Raw genomic sequence first — 17,098 nt, forward strand, 5'->3', positions numbered from 1 at the left:
ATGCAGATCAGCATCGTTTTACGTTCAGCGGAAGTCGACAGTCTGATCCACAAGAAGACAGGGCTGTAATCGGTGAGCCCGTTATCTCAGATATTCGTTTGTCAAACGCAACCAGCTGCCACCAAAGCCTTCTCCTGGGCTCTTCTTCGTACTGAGAAATTTTGAACCGGGCACCGTCCCGATGTAGACCTAGTCGTGTGGCTATGCGTAAAGCAATGCCGATTAGGCAAAATAGATGCCGCCCAACGCTCACCTATTAGGGACTAAAAGTTCAGTCCGAAAGCTTTGCATAAATAAAAAGCATAGAACATACAAGATATGGTAAAATCCCTGTAGAGCCATTAGGTCATTTGACCTCATAAATTCAGCGTTGACCAGAGCTTGTTGCGAAGCTTGATGATGCCGATATAAAAACCATAGATTTTGGCTCCCCAAAGATGCTAAGAATCTCATCATCTGTCATGGACTTTGTTGCAACAAGATATATGCTGAACATCAGGGCGTCGAGCAGCTTTAGTGCTTTTGCAAAATTGTTTCCTGCTATAACGATCCGGTCTTGCAGTGTTGGCGCATGACTAATTTCAATAGCGGGTTGACATTCTTCAGATAACTAACTAGGCCTGCCATAGCTGAGTAATCTGAATTGCGGAAGGGTGAAGGTGGTTATAGGAACTGATTGACGAGCAACCATGAAATTAAAGGCATCCGAGTCACTGAACATGGTATCGAAAGCGTGGTAAATTGTCGGCCGGTCGTTGTCTTCGTCTGACGAGGCATTCAGGAGATTATTGTCGATTTGTATTCGTCATAGTACGCGAACCGCTTTGGAACCCTACTCTATTGTCAGAAAAGCTCATTTAGAACGTGTAATGTGCCAACCTTCGCCCATGGTCATCGACTTTGGAGCCTTGATCTGACGTATTGTCTCCCAGTGGAACTCCGGTGGTACTCGGCCCGGCGTGCTTCTCCCGGGACTCCGCATTTTCGTCAAAGGCAGAGCCAAAATTACACCATGTTGAGCCATGAGCTTCTCATATTTCTTAAGACGCTCCACCAATTCCCGCTCATGAAGTGTTTTTCCTTCCTTCGTCGAGCAGGTTGTGTAGGAGCAACTTGACACTCAACCTGGTTTGGACACAATTTGCACATGGTTTTTGCTGGTCAAACGGACTTTGTGCTGTTGACAGACAATGCATGAATGCCCCCGAGTACGGCTCATCGTAAATGCCGCTGTTGGTCAAGAGAAAGGCGTAAGTCGGTGTAAGTAGACCGAAAAGGTGAGGTGTGTTCGGTCCCGAAGAATGACGCTCGGGACCGACGGGGCCGTCGCTAGACCCGCGGGAGATGAACTCAAGGCGCTGAGGGTACCCTGTGGTAGCATATTCTCGCAGGCAAAGTAGACAGCTGAACTGTGGGCTCGATCATTCAAATTCACTTAACGAGTGGACTAGAAGTATTCGATATGGATTGCATTCTACTAAAGACATGAATCGATGCACGCTAAAATGAGTCTATTCAATGATCGCTATCCATGATCGCTATCCCTGTTCGCTAGCAACAAGCGCCTCGTCTGAAAATCATGGCTGCGCCAAACCCCCTTACTTAAATATCAGTGACTAATGTACTGGAACACGGCCGAGACGTCTCTTTCTCCGACCTCCTGTCGTATCAACAGGTCTTGAATCTGGTTCAATGGACCCTTTTCTCCATCGTTGACGAAATGGTTCCAGGAGCTCGTGTCACCATAGAGCATGGCCGGGGCTTTAATGAATTGAGTACCGTCTGGTCTGCACCTTTTGCATCTGAATGTATCGTGTGTATCGCTGCGAGTTTCGGGTTTGAACTGGAATAGCTCTCGCAATGATTCGAGCGAGAAATGGCGCTCTACGTCTTCTGCCGAGTCCACGACGCAAGAAGACAGTGATTGTTTGTGAGATTGACGTTGGAAGATTTTCTCTTCAATGGAACCAGTGGCAATGAACCGGTAGACGAAGCAATCTTTCTTTTGCCCGTCACGCCACACACGGGCCAAAGCTTGCTGGTCGGCAGCCGGGTTCCAATCCGGGTCGAAAAGGACGAGTCGGTTGGCGCCGATCAGGTTGAGACCGCAACCACCGGCTTTACTGCTGAGAAGAAAGACGAACTCAGGACCATCGGGATCATTGAATTTGTCAACCAACTTCGATCGCTTCTTGATGTTCATGGATCCATCCAGTCGCAGGCAGCCATATGAACGCGTGCGGCAAAGTCTCTCAAAAAGGTCCAAGGTTTGGGTGTAGTTACTAATAAGAACGATTTTGTCGTTCGTATCTTGTCTGATCCGGGCAAGCATGCGATCAAGAACCATCATCTTCCCGGAATACCAACTTTTGACTTCTCTATCTCGGCCTCGGGCATCGGGCGGTGTAAAGTCATCGGGGAATGTATGTTCGCATCCGGGAAGATCGTTTGCCAAGTCGAGGAGATCTGGATGGTTGCAGAGCTTCTTCAAAATTCCAATGGCCTTCAAAGGCTGACTTCCCTTTCCTCGAAGCAGGCTTCGGATTTCCGGACTCTGGATGAAGTGGTTGTAAAGATTTAGCTGGAACGGAGCCATATTGCAGAAAACCACATGCTCGTATTTTAGAGGCAGGTATTTCGATAGAATATCGTTGCTTCGTCGAATGATGAACTTGTTCACAATGGCGGATAGTTCTACCAGGCGCTCGTCACCCAGCTTCTTATCCTCCTCGGTGCCTGCAGCATCTCTGCCTCGAAGGATAGGCAGTTCGAATCGTTTGCGAAACTCGTTCTGTGAGCCCAGCAGGTTTGGGTTGGCGAAATGGAGAAGGGAAAAATATTCGGACAAGTCGTTCTGGATGGGCGTTCCGGAAAGAATGACACGACGGCTGACATTCAAACTGTTCAGGGCAGTCCATGTCAAGCTCTCTTTATTTTTGAGCCGATGACCTTCATCGCAGAGCAGAAGACCGATCGGGTGATCCTTCAAGCACTCCACATACATACGGAGTGTTTCATAGGAGACAATGAGGACAGGGCGAACGATTCCTCGACCAGAAGCAATCGCCCACTGTTTGACTTGAAGGGTGAGCTCTGCTTTGGATGCCTTGCCATCTATCGCGAATGGGGTGGTGGCATCTTTCCCCAGCCATTTCCCCAACTCATTGGCCCAGTTTCCGACCAGACTAGAAGGGCATGCAATCACACACTTCTGGATGGTTGTTTTGCCGGCCTCCGGATCTTGCTTGAGTAAAGTCCACATCAAAGAGATGCATTGAAGCTAGAAACTGTTAGCAACGAGTTGTATCTGGAGGCAATAAGAACTTACTGTTTTTCCCAGTCCCATACCGTCTGCCATGATACAACCATTGGCGTTCCTGTCAACCAAACCAGTTGTACATCGATACAAAAACTGCGAGGACCAGCTGAATTAGCACTCGCTCTGTGTGGGGATTCCATGCATGGAGATCTCACCTTGACACCCTCGACCTGATGTGGGCGCAAGACCTTGGCCAGTCGCGGGTCAATCACAACAGGCACCTTCGGCCGGCCTTCCACCTTCTTCTTCAAGCCAAGTATATCCGCTAGACTCTTATGTACGAGGGGCTCGTCCAAAGTCTCCTCCTTTTCCTTTGGTTGTTCTTGCTCCTTCGGCTTCGGCTCTTCGGTGATATCGTCCACGGTCGGATCGTAAAGAACTATGGCAAATTCACCACTCGGATCGTGCAGCGGCTTGGCTATAAAAGTCGCACCCTGTCGTAGGCCCAGTGTCGGCGCTGGCCGATCTGGGTTGTAGCCTTCCATCTCTTTATTGATCAAGGGGATTCGGAACCGTGTTCTGAACGCTGCGTCCTTGTCCTTGGGCTTGAACACCGGGAATCTATTCACTTCGCGCGTCGCCAACGCGAGTCGATCTTCATTTGTGTACGGTTTCTCGGCTCCATCTTCTGCGCTGCCATCGGTATTGGCATAGTTCACCTTTCGTCGCTTCCTTGCCGGCTTCTCTGAGGCTCTGGCTGGCGTCGCCGAGCCTGGGCATTTGAACGGTTTGGCGAGGCGATCGATTGCATTCACGGATTTAGGCTGTAAAGGTGTCTTGACGCCGCCATCAGCGCCGGCTGGGCGCGGGCGATACCTAATAACTATTAGCAAGGGTTCCGTCAGTCCTAGGAGGTCAAATAAGCCATACATGACTTGATTGCTTCTGTACAATTCAGCTGCTCGTCTGTACGGAGAATTTCTGTACACTCCTCCTCGCTCGTTGTTGATTGAAAGCTTGGAAGTCGCCACCGACGACGACGCGGAGGCAGGCGCGTCGGCCTACAACACCAAAGTGCCGCGCCAGCACGTGACCCCAGGCACCCCGCCGCAAGACCCATACTAAGGCTCACTCACATGCGCCCAGATACGTGGAACTGCAGCTGCACACTTCTCAGACTTGGAGGCATGTCGGATTTCTGGGCGGGTTACCTCAGTGGTGCCATTGGAATTATCATTGGAAATCCGCTGGACGTGATCAAGGTACGCCTGCAGGCTGGCAACCGTGCAGATGCATCTACGACGTCATATCCTGGCCGTTTCGAAAAGACGAGTTCTCTCGTTCGAGGTTGGTCTTGTCATTTTTAGTCTCACTTCGAATCCGTTGTGTGTTAAAACATTCTGGTCTTAGGTGCGGCTGCTCCGATCTTAGGATATGGAGCCCTCAATGCGATCCTCTTCGTGGCCTACAATCGGGCATTGACGTCGATGGATCGCTCCATTACAGACCCAACCAACCCAGAGGGTGTGTCTTTGTACAAAATCTGGGTTGCCGGTGCCGCTGGCGGCCTGGGCAGTTGGACTGTGTCATCTCCAACCGAGCTTATCAAGTGCCGTGCGCAACTAGACAGCCGCCCAGAAGTCTCGTCCTGGGCAGTTGCGAAGGATATATATCGCAACCGTGGGTGGCGGGGTTTATATTATGGAGGTGCAGTGACGGCTGCACGAGATTCGATTGGTTATGGATTCTAGTATGTCTGCATGATGATCATCTACCCGCATGCCACACAAGATATATTTTGACTGACTCGACCGGTGTAGCTTTTGGTCTTACGAATTATGCAAACGATTGATGACAACTGAAAATGAAAGCACTCACCAAGCGGCGCTGAAAGTTCTTCTCTGCGGTGGCATTGCAGGTATTGTCACCTGGGGCTCGGTGTTCCCATTGGATATGGTGAAGACCAGGCTGCAGGCACAGACCATGCATGATTATGTGGCAGGCTCACCTGCGGAAGGAGAGGCTCTATTTCGGCGCCCTCGGCAAACATTGAACTCCTTCCAGATTGCACGAGAGATTTACCGAGCCGAGGGAGTGCACGCGTTCTATCGCGGCCTCGGGATCTGCAGCATTAGAGCGTTTATTGTGAATGCGGTTCAGGTATGTACACTCGGGACACATTCCATTCCAGACCGAGACAACCATGTACTAACGAGGTGGAATCGGGCGAAGTGGGCGGCCTACGAGTGGCTGATGAAGGCGCTGAGCAGTCCGGGGGGTGCCCATGGGGCGGCGGCAGCGGGAGCGCCTGCGGAGGCACTGGTTTAGGGCATGTTTTCTGTTACCTCTGTCTACAACGTGGCTACGGCAGAGAATAGAGTAGGATCGGCCAAGGCCAGAAGATATACCGAAAGCCCATTGTGGTTAGAGCTATTATTTGGTATTGAGGGATTTCTATTGGAATTACTCCAAGGTACTGCTAGTAAGGGGGTAAATTTCGCCCTGATGCCAGATTGCCCGATTGATTATGCCGAAGACCGGCGGTTTCAGGCGGTCCCGCAAACCGGCAGAACGGACATCCGGCGATTATCGGCTATAGGGGTGTGCCTCACGTGAGCTCCACCGCAACTGCAGTCTAGCAATGCATGCAAAGTAAATCCGAATATCAAAGTCGTGGTCGTCGTTGATGCGCTTTTTTTGTGTGTGGCGATTGATCCGCCAGTGCGTGTTATGAGAGGATGGAGGTGGTGCTTTGTACCGTGGCAGGGGTGTCATTGGTGACCCGGCGCTCGAATCAATCTTCCATCTCCATCTTCTCTTCACCTGGTGGCTTGCCGTTGTCGACACCCAGGCCAACCGCAGCCTCGGCTAGTCTTTGACTGTGAGGTTCTTCCTTGAGAATGCGCACTCTGTAGCAGGAGAATAGTGGCGATTAGCGAGAAAGTTGCGACCAGGACAAGCTGAAAACGCGATTTACCTCTTCTTGTGGTTCTTGCCCTTCGTGTGCGCCTTCAAGTTATACTCGCTCTCAAACCACTTGGCGCACTCGACACAATAATGGCGACCGAGCCCCGGCAGGTCCTCCACATCCTTGCTGGCCTTGTATTGCGCGAGGTGGCGCGGCGAGTCGATGTCGGCGACGACCTGGTCGTAGTCTCTGCGCAGAAGTTAGCACACAAAAATTTGAATTTTCTTCTCTCTCTTCCTTTCCTATAAGATTCAAAAAGTTCATAGGAGTAGAATGGACAGCAACATACCTAGTGCGACGCTTAGTCTTGATTCTGCGCAAAGCACCCATCTTGTCCGCTGATCCTGGTGTATGCAACGATGAAGGCAGAGAGAAAAAAGATATCACCGATTTCCGGAGGGACATGGGGCGGAGTGGAGAGCGGGCCGCTTGGCTGGAAGGGCAATTTGCGCTGACCAGTGTCTGCTTGAAACACGCTGGCCGTGATTGGCGGGCAGGCTGACTGCTCGGGGGCGCCGTTCGGCTCACCTCGGCTGCTCGTCACCGGTTTACCGCCCGTATTTTATGACGTTTGCATGTTGTCGGTCCGGATGTCCCTCGGATGAAAGCCCAGGAATGAACGGATTGAGGAAGCAGCAAGAGATTCTACGATTATGATATTTGTTTGGAGACCGGCGGTGTCGAGAGAAAGTCTGCGCCAGCTTGTTGATCAGCCATGTCCAACCATGATCGCCTTTAGCTGGTCCCCAATCGATCTATATTGGGCTGATGCCACTTGGGACGAATCCGCATGCCGGCAACGGATGAACGGGGTTCAGGCCGACCTCAGTAAGTCTTCCAGGAAGCGCATGAAACCTGCCCGTGCGCCTGTGGCCCTGCCCTTTGGCCCGAGATGCCCTCCGCTGCGCAACCTTGGAAGACTCCTTGTAATCGTAAACTCCGTGATTGGTGTACGCTTCTGCCGCCGTCACATGCCGCGTATTGCCTTTACCGTTCCCCTGCCAGGTGTTGTCAATTGCGAAAAGTGACCCTCGCGACCCCAGCAGTCCTGGATCGCTCTGAATTGTAGATGGCGAGCTGCGCAGAATCATGGACCGAAGATGCCGAATCCTTGCGGCGAATCTGCTTGTCTGCTGGCGCTGTGGCCGCCGTCGCGCAGTCCAAGCCTAGCATCGCTGGCCCGTCGGATGCGGCAGGCCTAAACCCATTTTCAGTACGGTATCGCCATGGTAACGGCGATTACGGCTGTTCGGTCCCAGTCTCTCGTCGCCCACTCAAAACCACCAAGCTTTCCTTTTCGATTTTCTTTCTCCCTTCTTCTTTTCCCACTCTCCACTCTCTTTTGCTTCCACAGGTGAAGGTGGTCGTGTCTAGAGCTTTACATCATGATCTCCTCCCGCCTTGCGCGTGCTGGTGCGCTGGTAAGTGTTTTGCCCTACTGCCCTGACTCCAAGCTGCCGAGGCTGCGAAGCAGGCGCATCGCCAGCCTTAAGCCGCACGCCTCAAATCGTGACGGGCTGCGAGCGGCCATGGAAAACGTCAAGTATTCTGGGAAACGGAGCTAACATATCTCCTCTCTAGGCCACCAAGTCCCGAGCTGTAAGCATCGTCCTACCGGCAGAGCAATCGTCCGCCCGCGAACTGGCGCTGCCAGAACATGGGGACGATGGCAACTTGCATTGCACTCAATACTAACAGTGTGATTCTAGCTCTTCGGGGCTCGGGCCTACGCCACCGCCAACCCTCTCGACAAGAAGGTCGAGATGACCAACCATGAGACTGTGAGTGGCCGCTCAGGCTTTCCATCCGCCTTATTGCCAAATTTGTGAAACAGCTACTAATGACGAATCTGTATCACAGGGCAACTACATTAACTACAAGTACGGTTTTTACGTCCCAGAAAGACAACAAAATTTTCGAAGTGTTTGATGAAATTGGTCAACTAACATCATTGCGCCTTTTGCAGGAAGATGTCCGAGAACCTCGATGTCGTTCGTTCTCGTCTGCAGCACCCTCTGACCTACTCCGAGAAGGTCCTGTACTCTCACCTTGATGACCCCCAGGGTCAGGACATCGAGCGCGGTGTTTCCTATCTAAAGCTCCGCCCCGACCGTGTTGCTTGCCAGGACGCCACTGCCCAGATGGCCATTCTGCAGTTCATGTCTGCTGGCATGCCCTCCGTCCAGACCCCCACCACCGTCCACTGTGACCACTTGATTGAGGCCCAGGTTGGTGGTGAGAAGGATCTTGCCCGTGCCAACGAGATCAACAAGGAGGTCTACGACTTCCTGGCGTCCGCCACCGCCAAGTACAACATCGGTTTCTGGAAGCCCGGTTCCGGTATCATTCATCAGATCGTCCTGGAGAACTACGCTTTCCCCGGTGGTCTGATGATCGGTACTGACTCTCACACCCCTAACGCTGGTGGTCTCGGTATGGCCGCCATCGGTGTCGGTGGTGCTGACGCTGTTGACGTCATGGCTGGTCTGCCCTGGGAGCTGAAGGCCCCCAAGGTTATTGGCGTCCGCCTCACTGGTGAGATGTCCGGCTGGACCACCCCTAAGGATATCATCCTGAAGGTCGCTGGTCTGCTGACCGTCAAGGGTGGTACTGGTGCTATCATTGAGTACCACGGACCCGGTGTCGAGTCTCTGTCCTGCACTGGTATGGGTACCATCTGTAACATGGGTGCTGAGATTGGTGCTACCACCTCTATCTTCCCCTTCAACGACCGCATGTACGACTACCTGAAGGCCACCAAGCGTCAGCACATTGGTGACTTCTCCCGCGAGTACGCTAAGGACCTCCGTGAGGACGATGGCGCCCGCTACGACCAGCTCATCGAGATCAACCTGTCTGAGCTCGAGCCCCACATCAACGGTCCCTTCACCCCCGATCTGGCCACTCCTCTGTCCCAGTTCAAGGAGGCCGTCAAGACCAACAAGTGGCCCGAGGAGCTGAAGGTCGGTCTGATCGGTTCTTGCACCAACTCCTCCTACGAGGATATGTCTCGCGCTGCCTCCATTGCCCGTGATGCTCTGGACCACGGTCTGAAGTCCAAGTCCATCTTCACAATCACCCCCGGTTCCGAGCAGATTCGCGCCACCATTGCCCGTGACGGTCAGCTCCAGACCATGGAGGAGTACGGTGGTGTTATCCTGGCCAACGCCTGTGGTCCTTGCATTGGTCAGTGGGACCGTAGGGACATCAAGAAGGGTGAGGCCAACTCCATCATTTCTTCCTACAACCGTAACTTCACTGGCCGCAACGACGCCAACCCCGCTACCCACGCCTTCGTCGCCTCTCCCGATCTGGTTGTCGCCATGACCGTTGCTGGTACCCTGAACTTCAACCCCATGACCGACAAGCTCAAGGACAAGGATGGCAACGAGTTCATGCTCAAGCCTCCCTCCGGTGATGGCCTGCCCGCCAACGGCTACGACCCCGGCATGGACACCTACCAGGCTCCTCCCGCGGACCGCGAGTCCATCAACGTCGCTGTCTCTCCCTCCAGTGACCGTCTTCAGATCCTCGGCGGCTTCCCTGCCTGGGACGGCAAGGATGCTGAGAACATCCCCATCCTGATCAAGTGCCAGGGCAAGACCACCACTGACCACATCTCTATGGCCGGCCCCTGGTTGAAGTACCGTGGCCACTTGGACAACATCTCCAACAACATGCTGATCGGTGCCATCAACGAGGAAAACGGTGAGGCCAACAAGGTCAAGAACGCCTTCACCGGCGCCTACGACGCTGTTCCCGCCACTGCCCGTGACTACAAGGCCCGTGGCATCAAGTGGGTTGTCATTGGTGACTGGAACTACGGTGAGGGCTCTTCCCGTGAGCACGCCGCTCTGGAGCCCCGTCACCTTGGTGGTCTGGCCGTCATCACCCGCTCCTTCGCTCGTATCCACGAGACCAACCTGAAGAAGCAGGGTATGCTGCCCCTGACTTTCACCGACCCCGCCGACTACGACAAGATCAAGCCCGAGGACAAGGTTGATCTACTCTGCACCGAGCTCGCCGTTGGCAAGCCCATGACCCTCCGTGTCCACCCCGCTGCCGGTGGCGCTGCCTTCGACATCTCCCTCAGCCACACCTTCAACGAGCCCCAGATCGAGTGGTTCCACGACGGTTCCGCCCTCAACACCATGGCCCGCAAGTCTGGCAACTAAATGAATCGAGTCCATGAGACTATCTTTTCACAATTTCCTCTCCAGGTGACTTCTCCGCCGGGAGTCCCTGTGTAAACTATGTTCTCTTGTGAGTTTTAGCGACCCAGAGAGCAGAGTGGCAGCGCTTGGGGTTTCAGCCAGGCTGTCGCTGTGTGTACGCGTTTGTCCCTTTTTCGAGCCGGGTATGAGGAGTTGCGCTCTGGGAAAAATTTTACGATTTTGTTTCTTTGGCCGGTTTGGCCTCGCGTTCGATTCCCTTGGGTGGGCACAATGGATATATGTTTGATTTACCCCAAAGCTTCTGTATGTCAGAAGAGTATGCATACATTTCCTTCTGTTTAATGGTCTCGTAAAAAAAAAGCCGTAGTCATTTCTCCATTTCTTGTAAGGAACCAAATGTACCTTAGGTACTCTTAAGGTACAGTATACTTTTACGACTTCCTACAAGCTGTAGCATCGGTGTAAACCTTTTGAAGTAGACATCATGACTGCAACAAAGTAGTCTACACTGTGGTATTGTAGGTCAAAAAGTGTTGAGTGCTTTACCTCGGGGCCTGCTGAGATAATCTGCCGAGGCCCGTTGCCCCGCGGGAAGAACCATCCCATTCGCGATGAGCCATCGGACTGGGGAAATCGCGATTGCAGGAGGCCTGATTCTAGGCCGATAGACCCCCGGACTCCTCACTTTTCCCCTCTACACTTCTCCCCCCACCTACTGATCCAGGTGAAGCGGAGGTGATTAATTATTGCAAACCAAGGGTTGGTCCATCGATCTCGACTCTACGGGAAACTTGAACTGCACATCCTACCACTGTGCGCTCAGCATGGCGACGCATCTTGTTCCCCTTCCGGAGGTAGAGCGTCTCAGTGCCTCGGTCATCCGGATTTTGGCGGGAAATCCAGGAAAGGTGGGTGATTCGCGGAGCAACAGAATTGGGCACAGCAGAGGCAGATCAGGCTGACAAGTGTGACTAACTATAGTTTACTCTACAAGGTATATTAATATAATATATTAACGTGCTACTGGAGTCGTCTCTTTGATGGCCGATGCTAGTGTCCGTGGACTGAAACAATTATCGACAGGAACAAATACCTACCTAATTGGTCGCGGCCACCAGCGCATCCTTATCGACACCGGCCAGGGCGAGGCCGCATGGGCAACGAACCTGACCTCCGTGCTTTCCTCGGAAAAAGCCACCGTGCACCAGGCACTGCTCACGCACTGGCACGGTGACCACGTTGGGGGTGTCAAGGATCTCTTGCGGATTTGTCCGGATGCGAGCGTGTACAAGCACCAGCCCAACGAAGATGAGGGCCAAGCGGGAATTGAAGACGGACAAGTCTTCAGTGTCGAAGGCGCCACACTGAAGGCGTTGTTTTCCCCGGGCCACACGGAAGACCATATGGCTTTTGTGCTTGAGGAAGAGGATGCTATTTTTACAGGCGATAGTGAGGTCTCCGTCCTTCCTTTTATCGGTCCCGACGAAGCTAACGGTGCCCCATAGATGTCCTCGGCCACGGAACCGCTGTTTTTGAAGACCTGAAAACCTATCTCTCCAGTCTGCATCGTATGCGTGATCGTGTTCAAGGCCGCGGGTATCCCGGACACGGAGCCGTCATTGATAGCGCCAACGCCCGCATCGCAGAGTATGTCAAGCACCGAAAGCAGCGGGAAGATGAAGTGCTGCGAGTTCTGCGATGGGGTAAGCTGGATGTTTCTCCCGGTGAGCACTCGCCGGAGCCAAAGCGCTCGTGGACGCCATTGCAGCTAGTCAAGGTGATCTACAAGGATGTCCCGGAGAATCTGCATCTGCCGGCCTCGCATGGCGTTACATTGGTGCTAAATAAATTGGAGGACGAGGGACGTGTGGTGCACGATGTCAATACAGGGGAGTGGAGGTTGAGCGAGAAGTCTGCTCTATGAGTTGAGAAGAATCCAATATTCTTCTCTGGCAGGTTCTGCGCTGCCGACTGTCCAGGTCGAGTCTCTTGCAGGGGGCGCTCGCATTGGCGGGTCTAGATCCGGCGCCTGTTTGGTGTCTGGATCAAATATAGCTCGAGCGCAATAGACCGGGTTGTCTTCTTGGATCTCTGCCTGGCTCGAGTCTTCCTCTTGCCTACTAATATGTACCTTATCTAGGAATGGTAGGCCACTCGCTGCGATATCGTACAAGTAGGCATGTACATAGAGTGAGCTTGTTCGACGCTGCTTCACCAGGCTCGTTCCGTATAAGATCGCCAGGCGCGAGTGCATGAAAGTGACAAAGTACTGATATGAATTTGATGATCCTGTATACATGCGACCTAGGTAGTGCTCGTATAATTACTCCGTACGGTATACATAGTATATACTATGCTATACGGTGCGGTCTACGGCTTCCTTGGCGCCGACCGTACGTCAGCGCGGTGTCATGTCGGGCAGCGACCGCTCGACCGGCACACCCAATCAGCCTGTCCAACCTTGCGAGCTGACAAGAACAAACGGCTGCTGAACCTCGTCCCCAGCGTATTAAATAGCGACCCTTCTGTGTTCTCCGGCTCCCCATGTCAATGTGAGTGCTATTGAGGAGCTCCACCGCTACAATTCCAAGTTTCGGGACGTGACCTCACTCTCCCCGCCCTTGCTCGCCGCCCGCCTTCTTGCGCTCTGGTTTTTTTGTTGGAGCTCCAAGGCTTCTGCAGCGTGACTAGTTGGCCGACCTCTTCCCTGTGGTGGTATGTTGCTCACCCGATTCCCTCCCCCATTGACAAGTCAAGAAGTCCCTCCGCTCATCTGCTCCTAGCGATAGGCGTTTGTCCTGCTTCTCCAACAGTCGCCGACCTCGTCTTTTCTCCCACCCCCTTCCTCCCTCCACCGGCACTCCTTTGAGAGCCAGATTGTTTATTGTACCGGATCCGCCCATCCCAAGCCTTTTGCTATCATGCCTTCCCCCGACGAACTCAAGAATGAAGCCCGGCTGCTTCTCGTCTCCAACCGCCTGCCGATCACCATCAAGCGTTCCGAAGATGGGAAATATGACTTCTCCATGTCCTCGGGTGGACTGGTAAGCGGACTGAGCGGATTGTCCAAGTCCACTACTTTCCAATGGTACGGATGGCCGGGCTTGGAAGTGCCCGAGGCAGAGATCCCCCTCGTCAAGCAGCGCTTGAAGGAGGAATACGGCGCAGTGCCGGTCTTTATCGATGACGATCTGGCAGATCGACACTACAACGGATTTTCAAGTAAGTGCACCTATACACCTACTGATCCCCCCAGCACCCTCTTGCAACTCTCTGTGCAAGAATCCCCCCTGCTGGCGAGTTGAGCGGAAGAGGTCTGCGATACTGACATGTAACCCCACCCCGCAGATTCCATCCTCTGGCCGTTGTTCCATTACCACCCCGGCGAAATCACCTTCGACGAGTCCGCATGGGAAGCATACAAAGAAGCAAATCGATTGTTTGCAAAGGCTATTGCCAAGGAAGTTCAGGATGGTGACTTGGTCTGGGTGCACGATTACCATCTCATGCTGCTGCCCGAAATGTTGCGCGAGGAGATCGGTGACAGCAAACAGAATGTCAAGATTGGATTCTTCTTGCATACACCTTTCCCCAGCAGCGAGATCTATCGTATTCTCCCGGTTCGAAACGAGCTTCTCCTGGGCGTTTTGCACTGCGATCTGATCGGATTCCACACCTATGACTACACTCGGCATTTCCTGAGCAGTTGCTCGCGTTTACTGTAAGTGCGACTTCTGAACGTGGATCGAAAAGAGTATTTTACTAATTGTTGCAGTGGTCTGGCGACAACTCCCAATGGAATTGAGTTCCAGGGCAAGATCATCACCTGCGGCGCCTTTCCGATTGGTATCGACCCCGAGAAATTCAAGGAGGGCTTGAAGAAAGAAAAAGTCCAGAAACGCATTGCAATGCTGGAACAAAAGTTTCAAGGCGTCAAGCTGATGGTCGGCGTCGATCGCCTCGACTATATCAAGGGCGTACCGCAAAAGCTGCACGCACTCGAGGTATTCCTCAGCGACCACCCGGAGTGGGTGGGCAAGGTTGTCCTTGTGCAGGTCGCTGTCCCAAGTCGACAGGATGTTGAAGAATACCAGAACCTGCGGGCTGTGGTGAATGAACTGGTAGGCCGTATCAACGGCAAATTTGGTAAGTCCTCTGCGACATCCCACGAGCTACAAGCGGATCTAACCAAGTGCTCCGAAGGTACCGTTGAATTCATGCCCATCCACTTTCTTCACAAGTCCGTCAACTTCGATGAGCTTATTGCTCTCTACGCCGTCTCCGACGCCTGTATCGTGTCATCTACACGAGATGGTATGAACCTGGTGGCTTACGAGTACATTGCCACACAGCAGAAGCGACACGGAGTCCTCGTGCTATCTGAATTTGCCGGCGCGGCCCAAAGTCTAAACGGAAGCATTATTGTGAATCCTTGGAACACGGAAGAATTGGCCGGTGCTTATCAAGAAGCCGTGACCATGAGCGACGAGCAGCGGGCTCTCAACTTCGCCAAGCTGGACAAATACGTGTCCAAATACACCAGTGCATTCTGGGGCCAATCTTTCGTTACTGAGCTGACTCGCATATCAGCCCACTCCGCGGATAAGTTCCAAGCGACGAAGCTGGCCATGGCTGATAATTCGACAGACGGCGAAATCTCCGCCACGCCGTCTGAACGGGCCGCCTAACGAAACTACTAGTAGATGCTCTTATGATATGGATGTGGCGAAATGTAATTGATATTTTTTTCTTTGGGTTTGCGTGGGCTTGTTCCTTTTTACAAATGGCGAGTTCCGGTATCTCTTCTCTTTAGATGCAAAACACTCGGGTGTACCTCGATTTCTACTCTTTCAGAATTACCTTCCTACTAGGGGCTCTACGATAATTGCGAGCCAATAAAGGCACACAAGGATAAACGGGTAATGTTCAGGTTTGCAAGTTGCTTTTCAGGGTCCATTCCAGGGTTCACATCCCGAGTCTCCATACAAATAAAGTTCTTCAGGTGCAAGCCACTACATCACCACTTGTCTAGATCTCAACTTTAACTCTAGGCACTCCTGACTTCACTCAATACAACGACTGACACGTCCAGCTGTCGGCCTCGTCCGGATCTCCCTTGCCGTCATACTTCGCCTGAAGTGGGTAGTGACAAATGCGTCGCTGGCGCAAGATCTCTGTCGCAGTAGAATCGTCCTTCCACTTTGTGGCGACAATATAATCTGGTGCAGTTCCGTTTTCGACCCACGCCATCATGGCTAGCACAATATCATGTCGGCTGTCCTTGTAACCGGGTGTGCTATAATCTCCTGTGCTGATTGTCGCGGCCTGGTCTAGGCCAGCATTCATATTCCAGGGAGTTGACAGGCAGTGTCTATACAGAGACAATGGATTTAGCATACCCCATCAATAAAAATGCAGCAGGAGCTGGATACTTACTCCATTCCTGGAATCAGGAACATCCGATAGAAATCGTCCATCGCGATATCCTTCGGCTTGACTGCACTTGATGCCTGGTCATAGTAATAGATACTCGCATCAGGCGAGACATGGGCATCCGATAGACCATGGTAATGCAGGAATTTGAATGGGATGGTGCGGTTATCGGTGCTCCAGCTATTCGGTATGGCCAGCAGCAAGTAAATCACCTGTTTCCGCAGGTTGTCCAGAAGACCATGAACTACGTCCCTTCATACTGCGAGCTGGAGAAGATTGTGAACCTCACAATCTCTGCTTGTGACTCCTTGGAGGGTAGAGCGGACGGTAGAGCGGACGGGGTTGTTGGCAGAACGGATCTCTGCAAATTGCACTTTGACTTCAATTCGACGATCGGACAAAAGTACGACTGTGCTGCGAGCTCCGGATCCAGCTTTGGCAAGCGACAGATGGCCTCCGCTGCCAGCCCTGCCCAGAACGGAACCATCACCGCCGAATGTGCCGCACTTGCAAGCGCTATTTACAACGGCCTTCATGACAGCGATGGTCGTCGTGCCTACTTCTGGTATCAGCTTGGTTCTGAGGTGTCGGATGCTGAGACTGACTATGACTCGACCACAAGAAAGTGGATCATTGATATCTCTGAGCTGGGCGGCGACTGGGTGACTCGCGGCGTAGAGCTTCTCGAACTGGATAACCTCTCTACCTTGGATGGTATTACCTACGACACTCTACGAGACTGGATGCTGGAAGGTTTGCAGCGGTATGAGGATGTCTTGTTGACCACCTGGTCTGACTTGAGTCCATTCCAGCGGGATGGTGGTAAAATCATCACCTACCACGGCGAATCGGACAACAGCATCCCTCCAGCCCTCGTCTGTCCGTTTCCATGAGTCTGTCCGGTCGACTATGTATTCGAACATGTCATTTGAAAAGGGCACCAGCTCTCTGAACGACTGGTACCGTCTGTTCTTGGTCCCCGGACTTCTCACTGCAATACCAACAACCTCCAGCCCAACGCTCCTTTCCCGCAGACCAGCTTGGGATCGTTGATCGAATGGGTCGAGAAAAAGGAGATGCCAGTTACATTGAATTCTACTATCCTGAGTGGTACGAACCAGGGCGAGCAGCAACAATTGTGTGCCTGGCCACTACATCCTCTGTGGAAAAACGATGGCAAGACCATGCATTGCGTGTCTGATCAAAAGTCGTACGATACTTGGATCTATGATCTGGACGCATATCCACTACCCGTCTATTAGC

At 52.7% G+C, this 17,098-nt stretch overlaps 8 protein-coding genes across 8 annotated transcripts; 5 read left to right on the forward strand and 3 right to left on the reverse strand.

The window, feature by feature from the left end:
* Positions 1 to 1,609: 1,609 nt before the first annotated feature.
* N7532_011969 (DNA-dependent ATPase RAD54) lies at positions 1,610 to 4,448 on the reverse strand (the record flags this gene model as incomplete). Its single annotated transcript, XM_056624460.1, has 4 exons — positions 1,610 to 3,280; positions 3,329 to 3,412; positions 3,475 to 4,135; positions 4,396 to 4,448. 4 exons carry the CDS (start codon positions 4,446 to 4,448, stop codon positions 1,610 to 1,612), a joined length of 2,469 nt encoding a protein of 822 aa, XP_056469448.1.
* On the forward strand, positions 4,396 to 5,587 carry N7532_011970 (uncharacterized protein; the record flags this gene model as incomplete). The annotated part of the gene is made up of 3 exons (XM_056624461.1): positions 4,396 to 4,606; positions 4,670 to 5,009; positions 5,080 to 5,587. The coding sequence occupies 3 exons, from the start codon at positions 4,396 to 4,398 to the stop codon at positions 5,585 to 5,587; spliced, it is 1,059 nt and encodes a 352-aa protein (XP_056469449.1).
* Positions 5,588 to 6,053: 466 nt separating this feature from the next.
* N7532_011971 (putative C2H2 finger domain protein) lies at positions 6,054 to 6,557 on the reverse strand (the record flags this gene model as incomplete). The annotated part of the gene is made up of 3 exons (XM_056624462.1): positions 6,054 to 6,168; positions 6,237 to 6,416; positions 6,517 to 6,557. 3 exons carry the CDS (start codon positions 6,555 to 6,557, stop codon positions 6,054 to 6,056), a joined length of 336 nt encoding a protein of 111 aa, XP_056469450.1.
* Positions 6,558 to 7,612: 1,055 nt separating this feature from the next.
* Positions 7,613 to 10,402, forward strand: acoA (aconitate hydratase ACO1; the record flags this gene model as incomplete). Its single annotated transcript, XM_056624463.1, has 5 exons — positions 7,613 to 7,648; positions 7,809 to 7,826; positions 7,937 to 8,008; positions 8,088 to 8,107; positions 8,194 to 10,402. 5 exons carry the CDS (start codon positions 7,613 to 7,615, stop codon positions 10,400 to 10,402), a joined length of 2,355 nt encoding a protein of 784 aa, XP_056469451.1.
* An 824-nt stretch (positions 10,403 to 11,226) lies between these two features.
* Positions 11,227 to 12,326, forward strand: N7532_011973 (uncharacterized protein; the record flags this gene model as incomplete). Its single annotated transcript, XM_056624464.1, has 3 exons — positions 11,227 to 11,314; positions 11,432 to 11,851; positions 11,908 to 12,326. The coding sequence occupies 3 exons, from the start codon at positions 11,227 to 11,229 to the stop codon at positions 12,324 to 12,326; spliced, it is 927 nt and encodes a 308-aa protein (XP_056469452.1).
* A 997-nt stretch (positions 12,327 to 13,323) lies between these two features.
* Positions 13,324 to 15,090, forward strand: N7532_011974 (glycosyltransferase family 20 protein; the record flags this gene model as incomplete). Its single annotated transcript, XM_056624465.1, has 3 exons — positions 13,324 to 13,624; positions 13,751 to 14,123; positions 14,178 to 15,090. The coding sequence occupies 3 exons, from the start codon at positions 13,324 to 13,326 to the stop codon at positions 15,088 to 15,090; spliced, it is 1,587 nt and encodes a 528-aa protein (XP_056469453.1).
* A 379-nt stretch (positions 15,091 to 15,469) lies between these two features.
* N7532_011975 (tannase and feruloyl esterase) lies at positions 15,470 to 15,748 on the reverse strand (the record flags this gene model as incomplete). Its single annotated transcript, XM_056624466.1, has 1 exon — positions 15,470 to 15,748. The coding sequence occupies one exon, from the start codon at positions 15,746 to 15,748 to the stop codon at positions 15,470 to 15,472; it is 279 nt and encodes a 92-aa protein (XP_056469454.1).
* A 224-nt stretch (positions 15,749 to 15,972) lies between these two features.
* N7532_011976 (tannase and feruloyl esterase) lies at positions 15,973 to 17,097 on the forward strand (the record flags this gene model as incomplete). Its single annotated transcript, XM_056624467.1, has 2 exons — positions 15,973 to 16,714; positions 16,772 to 17,097. 2 exons carry the CDS (start codon positions 15,973 to 15,975, stop codon positions 17,095 to 17,097), a joined length of 1,068 nt encoding a protein of 355 aa, XP_056469455.1.
* Between the last annotated feature and the right edge of the window lies 1 nt (position 17,098).

The sequence above is a fragment of the Penicillium argentinense genome, assembly GCF_028826775.1.
Source record: "Penicillium argentinense strain IBT 30761 chromosome Unknown utg000011l_segment0_segment0, whole genome shotgun sequence".
Classification (NCBI taxonomy): Eukaryota; Fungi; Ascomycota; class Eurotiomycetes; order Eurotiales; family Aspergillaceae; genus Penicillium; species Penicillium argentinense.